We start from the raw sequence: 17,875 nt of genomic DNA, 5'->3' as shown, positions 1-17,875 counted from the left end.
CTTAACTGTGTAACAAACAACTGAGTTTCGTGGCATGCTCTTGTGTGCAGTAAGTGAGCATATACATACATGCACGCATAACAGATCAGGAAAAAACTGAGATCTGCACAGTGAGAATGTTTCCAGTGAAGATGCATGCAGCTTAAAAAGTGTACATTGTTGTAGCTGCGCATGCCAATCAGTGCAGAGGAGTGAGCCGCCAAACCACGCTGGTGCCCTTGCATGAACAGACTCTATTGGTGCACGTGACGCAGGTGTTACCTGGTGGACCCTTAGTGGGAGTTTTGGGAGACTCAATGTGATCCCTATGAATTGATTTAGGGCGTGGCTTCTTCTGCTTGGTCGAATTGGTGCGGGGCTTGATAGCATTGTCCATTTCTTCAAAGAGCTTCAACTGCTTTCGCCTCAAAAATTCCTGCCTTATAAATTCCCGACGCGCTTTATCATCTTCTTTTTTCTGCCGTTCCTCTTCTGACTTTAATCTGCCAAACATATAAAAGAGATGCACACACTTGTTGTAAACTCATATGAAAGCATGTTGAATTTGCAAAGTATATTTATCTGATCAGGACCACGTGTCACCATTTAATATTGCAGGCAAGATTCACAATAATTCAAGCAATCATCATTTACTTTACGAACCTTAGATTCTTTCCGCCTATATGGTGGAAAACATTTATAAAGAGACTATTCTCATTATGTGTTTAATTAAAAAAAAAAAAATTAAGTGCATTTTAAAAATGGTTTTGTCTTATTCAGATCGAATTAGAATTAAAATTTGACACTGTACAGGCTCTTTGTTGAAGCAAAACCAATCGATTATTTTTTGGTCCAACCCTCGCAATACATCTTTTAAATGTGTTTCATCCTGTGCCGAAAGTTTGCCTGACATAATATTTATCCTGACATCTCCACTTTGTGGCAATTGCCTCAGTTAATGAGAATGTGACCTTGTCTTTAAGAGGTTCTAAAGAGATATGTGTGTAGTTTTACCTGAGTTTTATTTCTTTACAGAAGGCCAACTGGGTCTAATTTTGCAAAAGGGTAGACTAGATCGGACCCATCATCAGTTCTTGCTAATTCCCCTAGGTCCCTGTGGAGTTGTGGTGTATTCCTTGTGAATATGGTTGGTATTAACACATTGACAAAGAGTTCCAAGAGTACTGAGTACATTGACAGCTCCTTAAAATTGATATTCCCTCTCCATTAGGGATCCAGCAAAGTTGAAGATACCTCAATGTTGAAGATGCCTTGGCATGGACAGTGTCTCTTCAACTGTTTTTTTTTTTTTTTTACATGACGCGAAGAGCGACAGTGTTTCACCCTACTGGAAATCCGACCCCAACATGCTTCTAAAATGTAAACACTTCACATCAGAATGCTACCCACCAGTTCGCATACCCAGAGCTCGTCCAGAGACATCAATGCTCATGTCAGAATGGGTGCTCAATAAAGAGATCACCATGTCCACCGTTCAAAATTCAGCCAAATGGTCATCATTTCCAGATAGCTTCTTTAAGACATCCTCTGGATCCGAAGTTGTCTTACGTCTTTCCTGAGCTAATGAGTGAGTTATTGGTGATGCCAAAGCACATGTGAGATTAAATATTTTCCCTTTTTGTTCTTTCATCTTCAATATTTTGGTAAGAAGGTACATATAGTCTTGTTTGCAGCAGGTGGCTGCCACACTATAAAAGGTATAAGTCAAATTCATTTTGTTGCAGTTGTTCTATGCCCTTGTTTTACCAAACCACTTTGTTATTTCAGAAGGAGTTAGATTTTGAAATGTTAGAAAGTGGCTCTGGTGGCATCAAACAGAACCATCATGGCCATGTTTGAGTTACTATCTTGGAGAAACCCACAACATTTCTTTTTCCTTCTGCATTCTAGTAATAACAGATAGTTTAATGCCTTCAGGGAGGTCATCAATAACACTTTTACTATTCTTGGTAAGTTTATACATTTTACTATTTCAAGCAGTTTGGCCATGTATTTTCTCTGTTCTACAAGTTTTATCTTCCTCTTGCAGCTCAAGTGGGTTCTGTCCTGTTCTATGCTGCACAGCCAAATGCTTTTGAGGACTAGGCCTCACCGTAACATCCTATTCCTCGAAAAGGACATTGTTACATTTGTTTTCTTCAGAAGATTGAGGTCTTTGTTATCATGCTTTTGAGTTTGACTTCCCCTTACATATGGTCGAGCCATGATTCTGTTCATACTTCCGCTATTTCCATCCATAGTCAAAGAATAGAAATAATGAGGCACATTTTAGGCCTTAAGATGGTGAACAAAATGTGAGAAAGGGGACACTGCATCTGAGAGAGAGACTTGCAAAATGCGTACTTCCAAATACTGATCGTACCCCAAATCTTTTTTTCAGTCATTTAAAAAAAAAATACAAAATCAACAAAATTCTGGCATCTAGACTGGAATCACCTTCAAAAGCAGTCTCCACAGCAGTGGTGGCTGGTGACATTTGAAAGTGGCGGAGCCTAAAAGTTCTAGATGAGTATCCGGTGGCGAGCGATTGTAGACATTTTTGAAAAAAGAGGGAACAAAGAGTGCATTTTCAAGCATATTTGAGAAAGCAAAAAGTGACTTTGGCAAGCATTTGTGGCAAATGCTGAGAAATTAATCTCCCAGTCCCTCCGCTCCTAGAAACCGATCCTAAGTAAGTCGGTGTGTAATCTCAAAATTATTAATTTTGATCTTTCAAAAACAAAATATAATCCCCAGCATGACAAAAATATCCTCCACACCCAGACGGACCAGCAGCACCCCCCACTCTTCAGCACCTTGAGACCCTCACGGGTGAGTAGCAGCACTATACAAACACCTGATTGATTGATTCTGCTGCTGTGTGAAGCAGCAATAGCGTCTGTCGTAGCTGGGGAAAACAGCCAGGCTCGTACCTGACGTCTTCCCAGTGCATTATTCAGGGACATCTTAAGGATTTTGGGGCCACTGGGCCAAACATATTTTGGGGGCCCCTCATCAGGAGAGCTTTTGATTTATGATCCAATTTCAGCTCGTTCATGCCTAGGTGGCCAGGTCACTGACAGAGCACAGGCACAGTCATCCAAATTCTAAATGTGTTTACATCTGATATTCAGGGATAGTGGCATGTGTTTTCAATACTGTAACTCAACTAGCAACTCACTAATATTAATGCAAATGATCTCTATGACCTCCCTCCCATTTCTCATTTGTGAGGTCCTATTTTGATCTCAGAGAAACTTTTTTTTAAGGATGTTGCATGAAATAAAAACACATTTCTCTGCAAAATGTCTGTAATAAACTCCACTTCCACATAAAGGAAAACGGTATTTAAAACTATCTGTTTAAAAATGATTTAAGGTAATCAGGGCAAGACTGCAGAGCTGGCTCTATCAGGGGGTGTCCTGAAAGGTTGGGGCCTTGGGCCAGAGCTCACTTTGCCCATGCCTTAAAAAGTCTATGGCATCACCCAGCTGAGTTGGCATTCCATAGCCCACTGGTCTCGGCTTGCTATTGCGCACACTGCAGGGCAGTGACGACTTGTGAAAGGGCGGGGTGAGGGGTCGTCATTGCCAGCTTTAAAGAATGCAGCCTCTGGAGGTACAGGGCTTATACTATACCCACCTGAGGCTGTCTGGAAATAGGACGCATGTGTCACAACTTCACATGAAACCTGCCTGCCTGTCCTGCCTGCCGCCTGTGTCCGACATCACATCACAGGCAGACAGGCATGCAGCAGGACAGGGGCAGGCTTCCGCATTTGTTTTAAAATGGTAAGGAACATTGCTACCGGTGTTACTTAGCTTTTTAAAACAAATGTGGTATGCGGATGCCGGGCAGTGTGGAAATAGGGTGGGCGCAGCAGTTCCGGCCCATTGAAGGAAATCGCTACTGCTCTACAGGAATGGCAATGGTAGCACAGTTTCTAAGAAGAGAACAACTATTTGTGTACCTGTATCAAGAAAAATAGCTCATAAAAACATTTCAGAATACAAATTCTCAAAAACATGTGACCAGATACATTACTCCAAAAACACATATATCTCAATCTAGACAACACAGTACCTGGCGGCACTGCTGGACCCGGGGTTGCAAAAGTGTAGCCTTATACAACAAGAGTGAAATTCACTCAAGGCAAATATCCCCCTTTGCGGGCTTGATGTCATCATGTAAATACATAAGTGGTGTTCATTGTAGATCAGAGATTGCCAGAACCATGCCACATTTTACGGCTATCCATATAAGATACAGTTACTTACAGTGCACCTACACTGAAATCATACATATAGTGGTAAAACAGAAAAATGGCTTGGATCCAGCCCTACTGGCCCTTTGTATGTCATTCTATAATGACATCATTTGGTATATAAGGTCACCACTGAGGTAATGAGTGCCTAGAACTAGTGGTGCTCAAAGTTTAAAAAGTAATGTACTCCCTACGGTGTGAAGACTATCCCAGTGCTGGAAATTGTTTGCAGTACTTTCATACTTAGTGGGACCACCTTTTAAACCAATGCATACGCTCAACCTTCAACATCTCTCATGGAAGGTGCTCTTCTCCATGGTCAACTGTCTGAAGCTAATCACTGACATGACCAAAATCATAATCTTTGGGAAGAGCAGATCACTGTGGGAGTCCCCCTGGTGGCCAGCCAACCTATGACAATCACCTACTCCCACCACCCACGCCAATAACCTCGTGATCATCACTACAGCAAACTCGACATGATCGCCAAAGTCAGTGCTGTCACCGCCTAATGCTTCCATACCCTGAAGATGCTGAGGAAGATTTTCAAATGCCTACCAATCAGCACCCAGAAATCAGTCACAAGCACCCTGATCACAAACAAGCTGGACTATGGGAACACCCACTATGCCAGGATCAACAAAAATCTCACCAGAAGGCTGCAGACCATTCAGAACAGGGCAGCCATAATCACTCTCAACCTCCCTCGCTGCACTCCACACCCGGAGGAGCTCCTCTGGCTCCCCATTCACAAACTAGCACTATTCAAACTCCTTACCCACACTTTGAAGGCACAACACTGGCCCACCATACCTCAACAATCACATCTGATTTCACACACTTTACAGCCACCTCTGCTTGTCCAGATTCCAACTTGCACATACCCCACACATACGGATAACCAGATCAAGTGGTCGAGCCTTCTCCCACATTACTCGTAAAGCATGGAATGACCTTCCGCTACACATAAGAGCTTCCTCCTCACATAGTCCCACTAGACTCTAGGTGTGGCTAGCCTCACACCTGCTCAGTGCCAGGATAACCTCTGGGTGATAGTGCGCTCTACAAATCTGCATAACATATCATTACATTAGGCAGATAAGTGGGTGCAATCCTAACTTTATGCTTATTGGAACCTTTTGCTTTGTTCCATTTAGCAGTTTCATCAATAATATATTTTTCAAAAAGTCATTTCATCTTTCCACATAAATCAGAATATCTTGATTCACAACTGTCTCCTCAATTCATGCCAGCTAGCCAATAGATCTTTCCGCTAGATCAAAAGAGATCATTTATGGTATTATTTCTGTAACGTGTGTGTGTGGGTGTGTGTGTGTGTGTGTGTGTGTGTGTGTGCATATATATATTCACTAAAAAAACAAAGGTTACAGGGATGTTATAGTTAGGCTCAAAATTTCACTTGTGCAAAACTATAGAAATTCAGCAGTTATACAGCTAACTATAACTTATGCCTCTGCAATACACTGCTTATGACCTCAAATATTACATCACTCATGACATGGTCAGTGACATTCCTGATGACATCGGCCCAGATTGAATCCTAAATAAATTTTCTTGCCCCTTTCAGTATCTCATGGGGTACTCAGTCTTAGAGAGAGCTGCCTCCAACCACGTATTGTCCTACTACAATGGTGCTGAAAGTGTGGCATGATACATGGTTGGAGGCAGCACTCTCTAATACTGAGTACCCAATGAGATACTGAAAAGGAGAAGAAAATGTATTTTGAATTCCATCTGGACCGGAATAAAGAAGTAGACCTTCATGTGGATTCCTTGTTTCATTAATTACCATGGCAGATCTTCATCAGGAATTTAATTGGGACTATCCCAGTTTAACCCATTTGGAGCTGTTAGTCCTTCAATAGCTGCAGCTCTAAAATATTGCAGGCCCTCTCATTTGGGTTGAAGAGTGACAAAGGGTCTGATCCTGATTGTAGTGCTTCAAAAGCAACAAATCCATTTGAATGAAAAGGACAAATATGTTGAACATAAAGTTCTGAAACAGACTGATATGTACTTAGATATTTGTTATCACTTTAACGAAAAAATATTGATTGAATTCGATATGATGCAATGATTGAAGATTAACTTTGAAGTCATCACTGAATCATGTTCGCAAGAAATGAAGATAGCTAATATGATGATTTGAAGACCTATCTTTTGATTGCTATTTATTACTGTTATGAATGAGTAGGACACTGAGGTATGTGTTTGAATGATGGAATACATGTTGGTTAGATGAAAATGTTATGTTAGAATGGATATGGCATGAGCTACTTTTAAGTAAATTGGAGTGTTATATTAAAAAAAATGCAAAAATATATGCTTTATATTTCATATGTATTGTAATGAATATTTGATATATAATGTGTCATATGAATGTTCAATGCATTGCATCAATAGATATATTACGATGAATGAATAATAAAGGAAAACATAAAAAAAAGTGGATTAAAGCTTGTTGCACTGGGGGCGTGGTCAGCGCCCGGCGACGATGGCGGTCTCTCAATTTCTAAATTGGAAGATTCTTTGTTATCATCGCAAGCCATTGAGACAAATATGGATCCCTCCCCCTCGTCAATGCCTGCGGTAAAGTCTGTCACCAAGCGTCTAAAGCAAAATCCGCCTTCTCCTCCTAAAGCGTCTTCGCCTGTTTCCATGGAGACATTGTTGGAGGAGATTAGGGCTCTTCGCCCTTTTATGGAGAAATCAAATAAACTTCAAGTTCTCTCTGATACTTGGTCTCAACTTGATACGAGAATTACTGCAGTCGAAAGTCACATGTCTTCTTTTAAAGATACTAATGCCAATGTATCTCATCTCCAATCTCAAGTATCTGTTCTCCAGCGCCAGGTCGAGGATCTTGAAAATCGCAACAATCTACGCATCTATGGTCTGGTGGAGGGGTCGGAAGGTTCGGACCCTCCCACCTTCTTTAAATCTTTTCTACCCAAGATTCTCCACATGCCAGAAGGCACTGCTCTCAATATTCAACAAGCCCATAGGTTGGGACATCCCCCCTCGAGTACCTCCCCTTCACAGAGACCAAGAGGTGTCATTTTATACTTTCTGGAGTATACGGACTTACTAAAGGTTTTATCAGTGGCTAAATCCTCTAAACGCACCGTTTGGTCTGGCTCCACTCTGTTTTTTGCTCAAGATTACGCCAGGTCTACAGCTAACAGACGTAAAGCCTTTCTTGATATGAGACCTGCTCTTCGTACCATGGGTGCACGCTATGGGCTCTTTCATCCCTGCTTATTCAAGGTTACTTTCAACAACAAGACGAAATCCTACGAAGATCCGCTGCAATTACAGAGTTTCATAAACTCTCACAAGACGGAAGCCATGGAGGCGTCGGGCTCTCCGTCCTCACATGTTACTTGATGTTATGATGTTTTTTCTTATGGTGTTTCTTCTCATTGCCTCCTTTCATAGTTGTTCTTTTTGTTACTCACATCATTTTGATTCAGCACCTCATGCATTAACTCCTTATCTTATTTTATATTTTCTATCTTTTACCATTTATTCCGCTAAAAAATGTTCACGTCCTTGTTCTCTCTCGCATCCATAGATATCCTATATTCTTGGTGTACTGCCCTCCGTTCTCCATTTGGTCAGCCTGGATGGGCTGTCTGTCTCGTGTGGCCTCACCCCTCCCCCTTTGTACCCCTGGATCTTCTTCATGTAAGTATGTCTCCAGCTTGCTCTTTCTTTCTATATCTTTTCTGTTGTTTTTCCTCATTGTTTTTCTCTTTCTCTTTTTCTTTTCTTTTTTTCCCCTTTATTTTTTCTCCTGGCAATTTTCTTCCTTTATTCTTTTTCTTCTTTACCTCCTCTTTCTGATCATCCACACATTCACACTACTATACTTCTAAGCTCTCACTTATAAACTTCTTTCTACTTCATAATTGTTTATCGCATTGTATGTTCATGGCTTTTTGATTTTAACCTCATTCGTTCAACTTCAGAGTTACTACATGGAACGTTAAAGGATTGAATAATCCTATTAAAAGAAAACGAGTTTTATCCCATTTGGCTAGATTAAAAACTGATGTTGCTTTTCTTCAAGAAACCCACTTATCTGAAGCTGAAGTCTCCAGACTGAAGAGATGTTGGGTGGGCAATGTGTTCTTTTCTCCAGCTCTGGGTAAGAAGAACGGTGTTCTCATTCTTTCTCATAAAAAGTTTAATGTTTCGGTGACTTCTCAAGAAACGGACTCTGAGGGTCGTTGGGTAATTGTTAATTTACTTATTGATAAGATACAGTTGGTCTTTTTTAATGTTTATGCACCAGTCTCAGTTGACCATGTTTTTTGGCTGCAGATTTCTGATAAGTTACTCTCACTTGAGGAGGATTATATTGTTTTGGCGGTGACTGTAATCAAATTTGTGATCCCATTTTAGATAGGAATTCCCCAGTTAGATTTGTACATAACAAAATGCACTCACAATTTACCTCCGCCACTCACCAAAAATCTTTAGTCGACATTTGGAGATTATGTCATCCTGATCTCCGAGAATACATTTTTTTTTCTTCCCCCCCATAAATCACAATCTCGTATTGACTACCTTTTTCTGAGTAAACCCTTAACGCAACATGTGCTCCATTCAGAAATAGGGTCCATTTTAATTTCAGACCATGCCCCGGTTTTTGTTGACTTTGACCTACTTCCCTATACCTCGTCTGCTGGTCGTTGGCGTTTCAATAATTCATTGCTTATGGATCCAAATTTTTCCAGCCAATTCAGTTCGTTTGCTTCGGAATTCTTCACCATAAACACAACTCAAGATTCCTCTCCTCCTATGATTTGGGATTCTTTCAAAGCAGCTGCCAGAGGTTTCATTATTAATTTTGTCTCTCGGAAGAAAAAAACTTTCGAGAAACATTCAGCTCAATTGCTTGCACAAATTAAAAAATTAGAATACGCTTACTACCATTCACACTCTGAAACTTCTTTGAAAGATCTTATTACTGCTAAGATCACTTTTAATAAATTATCCACTGAAGCAGCTTCTTCTTATTTTTTAAAAAGCAGCGCTCGTTACTACGGGGGTCAGAATAAAATGGGGAAATTATTGGCTAATTACCTAAAAACACGTCGGGACAGAGTCAGGATAGATTCTCTGACTAATTCCAATAACGACATCCTTCTTAAGGATGAAGATATTTTAAATGAATTTGTCTCTTTCTATAAAAATCTTTACACTCCTGAGACTCAACCACTTCACTCTGATTTATCTTCTTATTTCCAATCCATTAACCCCCCTCCCTCGCAACAAATTGATTTTGACTCACTACAACTAGATATTACATTGACAGAAATTTACCATGCAGTATTGGTCTTAAGGCGAGGAAAAACTCCGGGTCCTGAAGGATTTACCATTGAATTTTATGACCATTTTTCTAAACTTCTTCTCCCACAACTTCTTCTTCTTTTCGCCTTTTTTATTGAGAATGGAGCATCTCAGGGCACTTTCCAAGATGCTATGATTTGTGTAATTCCTAAAGAAGGTAAGGATCCTTCTTTTTGTAAAAATTACCGTCCTATCTCTTTAGTGAATACAGACTATAACATTTTTGCTAAAGTTCTTGCTCTGCGTATCGACCCAGTTTTACCTGAACTTCTCGGATCGGAGCAATCGGGCTTCGTAAAAGGACGTTTATCTTCTGACAATTCCAGGGTCTTTTTTAATATTCTTAGTAAGGCCTCTTCCTTAGATTACCCACTTGCTGCCATAGCTTTAGACGCTGAAAAAGCTCTTAAGTGGATAGGGTTTCCCTCTAAATTAATTTTCTTGATCTCCCTCTTGTATTCCGGTCCCAGAGCATCTATTTTTGCTAATGGCAAGGTATCCGATTATTTCTCTCTTTCTAGAGGTGTACGTCAGGGCTGTCCCCTATCCCCCATTTTATTTGTAATTGCATTAGAGCCTTTCCTCACCAAAATTAGGCAGGATTCTCAAATTACAGGGTTACATTTGGGTTCTCACCAAATCAAAATGTCTGTTTATGCGGATGACATTCTTTTATATTGTTCTAATCCAGATACTTCTCTTCCCCCTTTTCTCTCTCAGGTAGATGCGTTTTCAAAACTAACAGGGTACCGTCTAAATCGAGATAAATGTGAAGTTTTGCCCCTTAATGTTTTATGTCTTAAACACTATTTTGTTCACACTGGCTTCTCCTGGCAATCATCCAAATTAAAATACTTAGGATTATGGTTCTCCCCAACTATTTCGGAGACTTTAAAACAAAATTTTGACTATATTATTAAGAAGCTAACTGATTCGATCACTAAATGGCAACCTCTTTTTCTCTCCTGGTGGGGTAGGTTAGACTCTATAAAGATGATGCTTGCTCCCATTATTTTGTATTCTCTTTCAATGATTCCTGTACATATTCCAGGCTATTATTTTAAGCGATTAGATCGTATTTTATTAAAATTTCTCTGGAAGGGTAAACCTCCCCGGATAGCTTTATCAACCCTTAAAAAAGATAAATCAAATGGCGGACTTAAGTTCCCTGACTTTAAATCTTATCATTCTGCGTTTTCTCTAAAACAAGCCTCTAGTTGGCTTTCTTCCGATTCTCCTACTTATCCTCCGAATTGGCTTTGCATTGAGAAGTTTTTTACTTCTCCTTTCACCTTTCTTGAATCCCTTGCTTTCTCTTCACGCAACTCTTTTTTACGTTATCCTGTTATTTCTTACACGCATAAACTTTTAACTCCTCTTCTGCCATCCTTAGTTCACTCTCTCAACAACCCATCTGGCATAATAAATTATTACGTATTAAAAACCACGCTTTCTATTGGAAAGCATGGTACTCCAAAGGATTGATGTGGATTTCTCAACTTTTGACTGATAATAAACCCTTATCCTTTTCAGTCCTTCAATCTAACTTTGCCCTTCCTAATTTTTTTAAGAAACAATATGACCTTTTACTCCCCTCTCTTCGTCAATATCTTTCATTACTCCCACCTTCTCCGACTCTTCCTATAGCATGTTCTACATTGTTTCCATTGTTAAACGCCTCCCCCTCTGCCTCTTCCCTTTATAGATGTTTTTTATCTTTTTCGACACGGTGCAAGACGAAAACTGAGTTGGCTTGGGAAAGGGACCTACTACAATCCTGGTCTATCCCTATGTGGGATAAATTATGGTTAAAGATACACAAAACTTCACGGGCGGCCAACACTACTCAAACTCTTTATTTTGTATACCAGCGTTCATTATACTCTCCCGCACATTTAGCTACCTTCTCTCTAACACCTCATCGCAATGCTGGTCTTGTCCATGTTTAAAGGCTGATTTGAAACACATGCTATTTGAGTGTCCCAATATTATTAAATTTTGGCATTTAGTTTGGTCTCAGATGAACAAAATTTTTAACACTAAGGTATCTTTTTCCCTTTTGAATATTTTTCTAGGCTCCTTGTCCCCTTCTTGGCCTCCATCTTCGTCACATTATCACCTAGTTGATCTAATGCTCGCTATAGCCTTACACTTAATCACTTCAAATTGGAAGCATGCGGACAAAGTTACTTATAGAGCTTGGTGGAACGCCCTTTGCTTTCATCATAGGCTTGATACCAATTATGTTACCCCGATATCTTTAGCAATTAAAAGAGATTTGTTATGGCTTCCTCTCACTACCTATTTATCAGATGCTACTATTGTGAGAACGTCGGATGATGTACATAAGCCACCTTGACTTTATTTCGTTGTCTTTTTGATGATCACTTCAATATTGTTTCATATATTATATTTGTACAGTTATATAAATATATCCTTTTTTAAAGTTTTTAATTATATGCAATGCTTCATTTTATTTTTCTATTATTATAGTTTTGTTCTGGATTCTTCCCAATGATATCTACATTGTTTTCCTCCCCCCATTTTTCCTTTTTTCTTTTTCTCTTCTTCTAGGATATAGCGTTTATTGTCTCCAGTATGCATATTTATCCTTTATTGTATATACCATTGTTATTTATGTTTTCTTAACGGATTTTGATTCTGTATTACAATCTTTTGCTGGTTTCAATAAATTCAAATTTAAAAAAAAAAAGCTTGTTGCACTGTGCGCACATATATTAGAGTGAGTGAGTGATAATTTGTTGAATCAACCGATAGGGCACGGGGGACTCTTTTTAAATATAGCCTTAGAGACCGACTTAGCGGGCTCTACCGCCTATTAAAGGCCCGCTCCAGCTCTAAGGCAAGGGCCTTTAACAAGGGCGCATGGATGGTAGAGTTGGCGAGGAGGGCTCTAAGGCTATGAGAACATTCTGCTCTGCTATTAGAACATTCCACCCAAGAGGGCAGAATGCTTTATTTGGTAAAAACAAACACCTCTCGGAACCCAAGGGGATTTAAATCCCCTCAGGCCCCAAGAGGCCTTTGTTCACAGCAGCAGCTATGAATGAAAAACAACATTAGAATAATGTTCTGTGGGCTTCTACCCGTCCGTAGAGGCTCTGAGCACTCCATTGTCTGCAACTGGGTGCTCAACATTCTAATGTTCTAATAATGGTTCTAGCTTCATCAGCCCGTCAATAAGGTTATTGACATGTAACAGATTTGGCAAGTTATTGGTAACTGACTTATGCAGAAGTAGGTTTATATACACAACATTGAGCCTAGTGAGTTAGCTAGATCCCTTTTTGCAGTTTTATCTACTGGATAGTTTAATAGGAACCCAACAACCTTTAACCTGTGTCCCTTCACCAGCAAATACCTGCACCTCCACAAAAAAACACTATGAATAAGTATCACGAAAGAACTGGTGCCCCTATAGCTGAGATGAACCATGCATGGTTATATATATATATATATATATATATATATATATATATATATATATATATATATATATATATATATATATATATATATATATATATATATATATGTGTGTGTGTGTATATATGTATATGTATGTGTATATATATATGTATGTATATATATATATATATACAAATTCACTTAAAAAACCATAGGTTTCACACGTTATAGTTAGCTGTACATTTCACTCGTAAAAAACCAATGAAATTCCACGTTATAGTTAGATCAGGTAACTATAACTTGCGCGCCCACAATAAACTGCTGATGATGTCACATATTACATCACTCATGACATGGTCAGTGACATCACTCATGACATCAATGATGACATCTGAAATTACACATTGTGGATTGCGGTCGCGCAAGTTATAGTTACCTGATCTAACTATAACGTGGAATTTCATTGGTTTTTTACGAGTGAAATGTACAGCTAACTATAACATGTGTGAAACCTATGGTTTTTTAAGTGAATTTGCAAGGTTTTGTAAATGATAATTCCTAACTATAATGTGTGTGAAACCTATGGTTTTTTCAGTGAATTTGTACGGTTTTTTAAATGCTTAAAAGTTATGTATTTATTTTTTATTTTTTTTTCTGGTTTTTCACTATGCGCACAACCTGCGTGCACGGTGCGCTTCGCGCACCGTGCGCGTGCTGGGTGCACTTCGCGTTGTGCAGTCCATGCCGTGCGCGCCTCGCCTTTTTTTACGCAGTAACATTTGTTTTTTTCTCCCTTGTGGGTCCTTTAATTTATTTAATAAATGTGATTGTTACTTCTTTATTTTTTTTTTATTTTTTTTTGCCGTGCGCGTACGGTAAGCTTACCGTACGCGTACCCCGCAATTTTTTTAAAAAAATTATTACATTTATTTTTCGTACTTTTGGGTCCTTCTTGGACCCCCTGACAAACACTAGGGGGTTTGCAACTCTCTTCGTTGCCCCCGTTTCACGTTCCCCACCTTTGTTTCTCAGTGCGAGAGACAGAAAATGGCGGCCGACACTTCCTGATTTCGACCGATTCAAATGTTTACAGTCATGTAACCACCAATCAGAATTGAGCTCGCGCACGGCACCGTACGCGTACGGTAAGCTTACGGTAAGCACACGGAGCGCGCTTACAGATATATATATTGATTTAAATGCTATTTTCTCAGGACCTACTGAACAGGTTTACACCAGATCTACAAAAGGCACATCCTTGACCTGAGGACTACCTCTCTGCCAATTTTCAAGTAATTCTGTTCAGCCGTTCGGGCTGTAGCTCGGACTAAAGGTCCTATGGGAAAATGCATAGGGAAAACGCGTTTTGGGACCCCCCTTTTTTCTCAGCCCCCGCTTGACGAATAGCCCCGAGACTTTCAGGGTAGGAGCGGAGCGTAGCGCCCCATTAGTTTTGAAAATTTAGCGAGGATTCGTCGACCGGCGCCAAAGTTATTCCAAATAGAATGTTGCGGATTTCCTATGGAAACACGGTCCTAACTATAACTATCTACTGGCGACCGCCAGTAGATTATATATATATATATATCAAAGCTACCAGGTGCGGAGCACTCACGGAACAGTAGATAAAAGATAAGCAAATGCATTTCGGCACATAGCCTTCTTCAGTGCTTTTTCATGGCAAACAACACAACCCTCATTTATATAATGTCCAAGTTGGTTTAATTGGAGCACCATAGAGACATAGCCAGTAACGAAGGACTTACAAACTGCTGGGTCTGAATACCAGATTCACTGGCTGCCATGTTTGTGTGTGTTTCATCACATTTCAGCCATAATTCACATTTCGTTTTTTACTTCGTTTTTTTATAGTCTCTCATAGACAATGCAAATTACGAAAATGCTGAATGTCACTTACATGCAGGCATAAAATGAGCAGTCCCAAGTTAATTACGTGGCCTCGGTGTCTCACAGCACGAGGGAAATGTTCGTCAACTCTCTGTTCCTCGCCCTGCCTTTGTATCAAATTCAAAGTTACCCATAGGTTGGAGTCTGTATGGCTCCATGCCTCCAATTCAATAATTGACGGCCTCCTGGCCGATAGGAAAACTTTTTATCTTCACAGCGGCGGTTCAAGCAGAAATAAATCACAGCTACCAAGTCACCCAAACTGCTGAACTCCTGGACGGGTGCTTTCTTCCGCCAGCGTGAGGGCGAGATCACGTTTCAAAATCAAAGCTACCAGGTGCGGAGCACTCACGGAACAGTAGATAAAAGATAAGCAAATGCATTTCGGCACATAGCCTTCTTCAGTGCTTTTTCATGGCAAACAACACAACCCTCATTTATATAATGTCCAAGTTGGTTTAATTGGAGCACCATAGAGACATAGCCAGTAACGAAGGACTTACAAACTGCTGGGTCTGAATACCAGATTCACTGGCTGCCATGTTTGTGTGTGTTTCATCACATTTCAGCCATAATGCACATTTCGTTTTTTACTTCGTTTTTTTATAGTCTCTCATAGACAATGCAAATTACGAAAATGCTGAATGTCACTTACATGCAGGCATAAAATGAGCAGTCCCAAGTTAATTACATGGCCTCGGTGTCTCACAGCACGAGGGAAATGTTCGTCAACTCTCTGTTCCTCGCCCTGCCTTTGTATCAAATTCAAAGTTACCCATAGGTTGGAGTCTGTATGGCTCCATGCCTCCAATTCAATAATTGACGGCCTCCTGGCCGATAGGAAAACTTTTTATCTTCACAGCGGCGGTTCAAGCAGAAATTCATTCGTAATTTGCATTGTCTATGAGAGACTATAAAAAAACGAAGTAAAAAACGAAATGTGCATTATGGCTGAAATGTGATGAAACACACACAAACATGGCAGCCAGTGAATCTGGTATTCAGACCCAGCAGTTTGTAAGTCCTTCGTTACTGGCTATGTCTCTATGGTGCTCCAATTAAACCAACTTGGACATTATATAAATGAGGGTTGTGTTGTTTGCCATGAAAAAGCACTGAAGAAGGCTATGTGCCGAAATGCATTTGCTTATCTTTTATCTACTGTTCCGTGAGTGCTCCGCACCTGGTAGCTTTGATTTTGAAACGTGATCTCGCCCTCACGCTGGCGGAAGAAAGCACCCGTCCAGGAGTTCAGCAGTTTGGGTGACTTGGTAGCTGTGATATATATATATATATGTATAAATTCACTGAAAAAACCATAGGTTTCACACATGTTATGGTTAGCTGGACATTTCACTCGTAAAAAACCATTGAAATTCCCCCGTTATAGTTAGTTCAGCTAAATATAACTTGCGCGACCGCAATCCACTGCTGATGATGTCACATATTACATCACTCATGACATGGTCAGTGACATCACTCATGACATCACTGATGACATCTCAAATTTTTTTTTTAAAACATCCATTTAGACACTTATTTACCCATTTATTCTTCCATTAACCTTTAGATATACATATATAAAAAATATTTCTTTTTCAGAAAGACACATATTCACTGGATGATGTCATCAGTGATGTCATCAGTGATGTAATTTGAGATGTCATCAGTGATGTCATGAGTGATGTCACTGACCATGTCATGAGTGATGTAATATGTGACATCATCAGCAGTGGATTGCGGTCGCGCGGGTTATATTTAGCTGAACTAACTATAACGGGGGAATTTCAATGTTTTTTTACGAGTGAAATGTCCAGCTAACTATAACATGTGTGAAACCTATGGTTTTTCCAGTAAATTTGCAAGGTTTTTAAAATGCTAATTCCTAACTATAACGTGTGTGAAACCTATGGTTTTTTAAGTGAATTTGCAAGGTTTTTTAAATGCTAATTCCTAACTATAACGTGTGTGAAACCAATGGTTTTTTTTAGTGAATTTGCATGGTTTTTTAAATGCTAATTTATGTATGTATTATTATATTTTTTATATATTTATTTTACAATAAACTACCTATGTATATAGTTAAAGATTGACTGTATCCTGTAATATGGAATGGCTCGTTTAAAATGTTTTTTTTTTTTAAGGGTTTTTCACCATGCGCGCACACGGCGCGCACCCCGCGATTTTTTGAAAAAAAAATAAAATGTTTTTTTCACCCTTCGGGGTCCTTCAGGGACCCCCTGACAAAGGCTAGGGGGTCAGGAACTCTCTACCCTGCCCCCTTTTCACGTTCTCCACCTTTGTTTTTCACTGCCACACACAAAATGGCGTCCGACACTTCCTGATTTCGACCGATTCGAATGTTGACTGACATCTAACCACCAATCAGAATTACGCTCGCGCACGGCGCGCGCATATAGATATTTATGTACTTTTAACTGCAATTTTCTCAGGAACGACTGAACAGATTGACACCATATATGCAAAAGGCACATCCCTGACCTGAGGACTACCTCTTTGCCAAATTTCAAGTAATTCTGTTCAGCCGTTCGGGCTGTACCTTCGACTAAAGGTCCTATGGGAAAATGCATGGGGAAAACGCATTTTGGGACCCCCCTTTTTTCTCAGCCCCCGCTTGACGAATCACCCCGAGACTTTCAGGGTAGGAGCTGAGCGGAGCGCCCCATTAGTTTTGAAAATTTCGCGAGGATTCGTCAACCGGCGCCAAAGTTATTCAAAATAGAATTTTCAGATTTCCTATGGGAACTCGGTCCTAACTATAACTATCTACTGGCGACCGCCAGTATATAATATATATATATATACACACACACATATATATAGTTTTATATAGGGCAAACTATATCGAAGGTATAAGAGCGCTTTACATCAGCACCAGTTGCATTACTGACAGAC

At 39.8% G+C, this 17,875-nt stretch overlaps 1 protein-coding gene across 5 annotated transcripts in view; it reads right to left on the bottom strand.

Moving 5' to 3' along the window:
- The window catches only part of CAMSAP2 (calmodulin regulated spectrin associated protein family member 2), a 523,611-nt gene that overhangs the window by 59,853 nt on the left and 445,883 nt on the right, over positions 1-17,875 (bottom strand). For all 5 annotated transcript variants that reach the window (XM_085601471.1, XM_085601473.1, XM_085601474.1 and 2 more), the window contains one exon: positions 262-482. In XM_085601471.1, the coding sequence (XP_085457597.1) occupies positions 262-482 (221 nt within the window). The remainder of the gene's footprint in view (positions 1-261; positions 483-17,875) is intronic.

This window comes from Triturus cristatus, chromosome 4_2, assembly GCF_964204655.1.
Source record: "Triturus cristatus chromosome 4_2, aTriCri1.1, whole genome shotgun sequence".
In the NCBI taxonomy this organism is placed as follows: Eukaryota; Metazoa; Chordata; class Amphibia; order Caudata; family Salamandridae; genus Triturus; species Triturus cristatus.
This window is presented reverse-complemented; position numbering and strand designations above follow the sequence as displayed.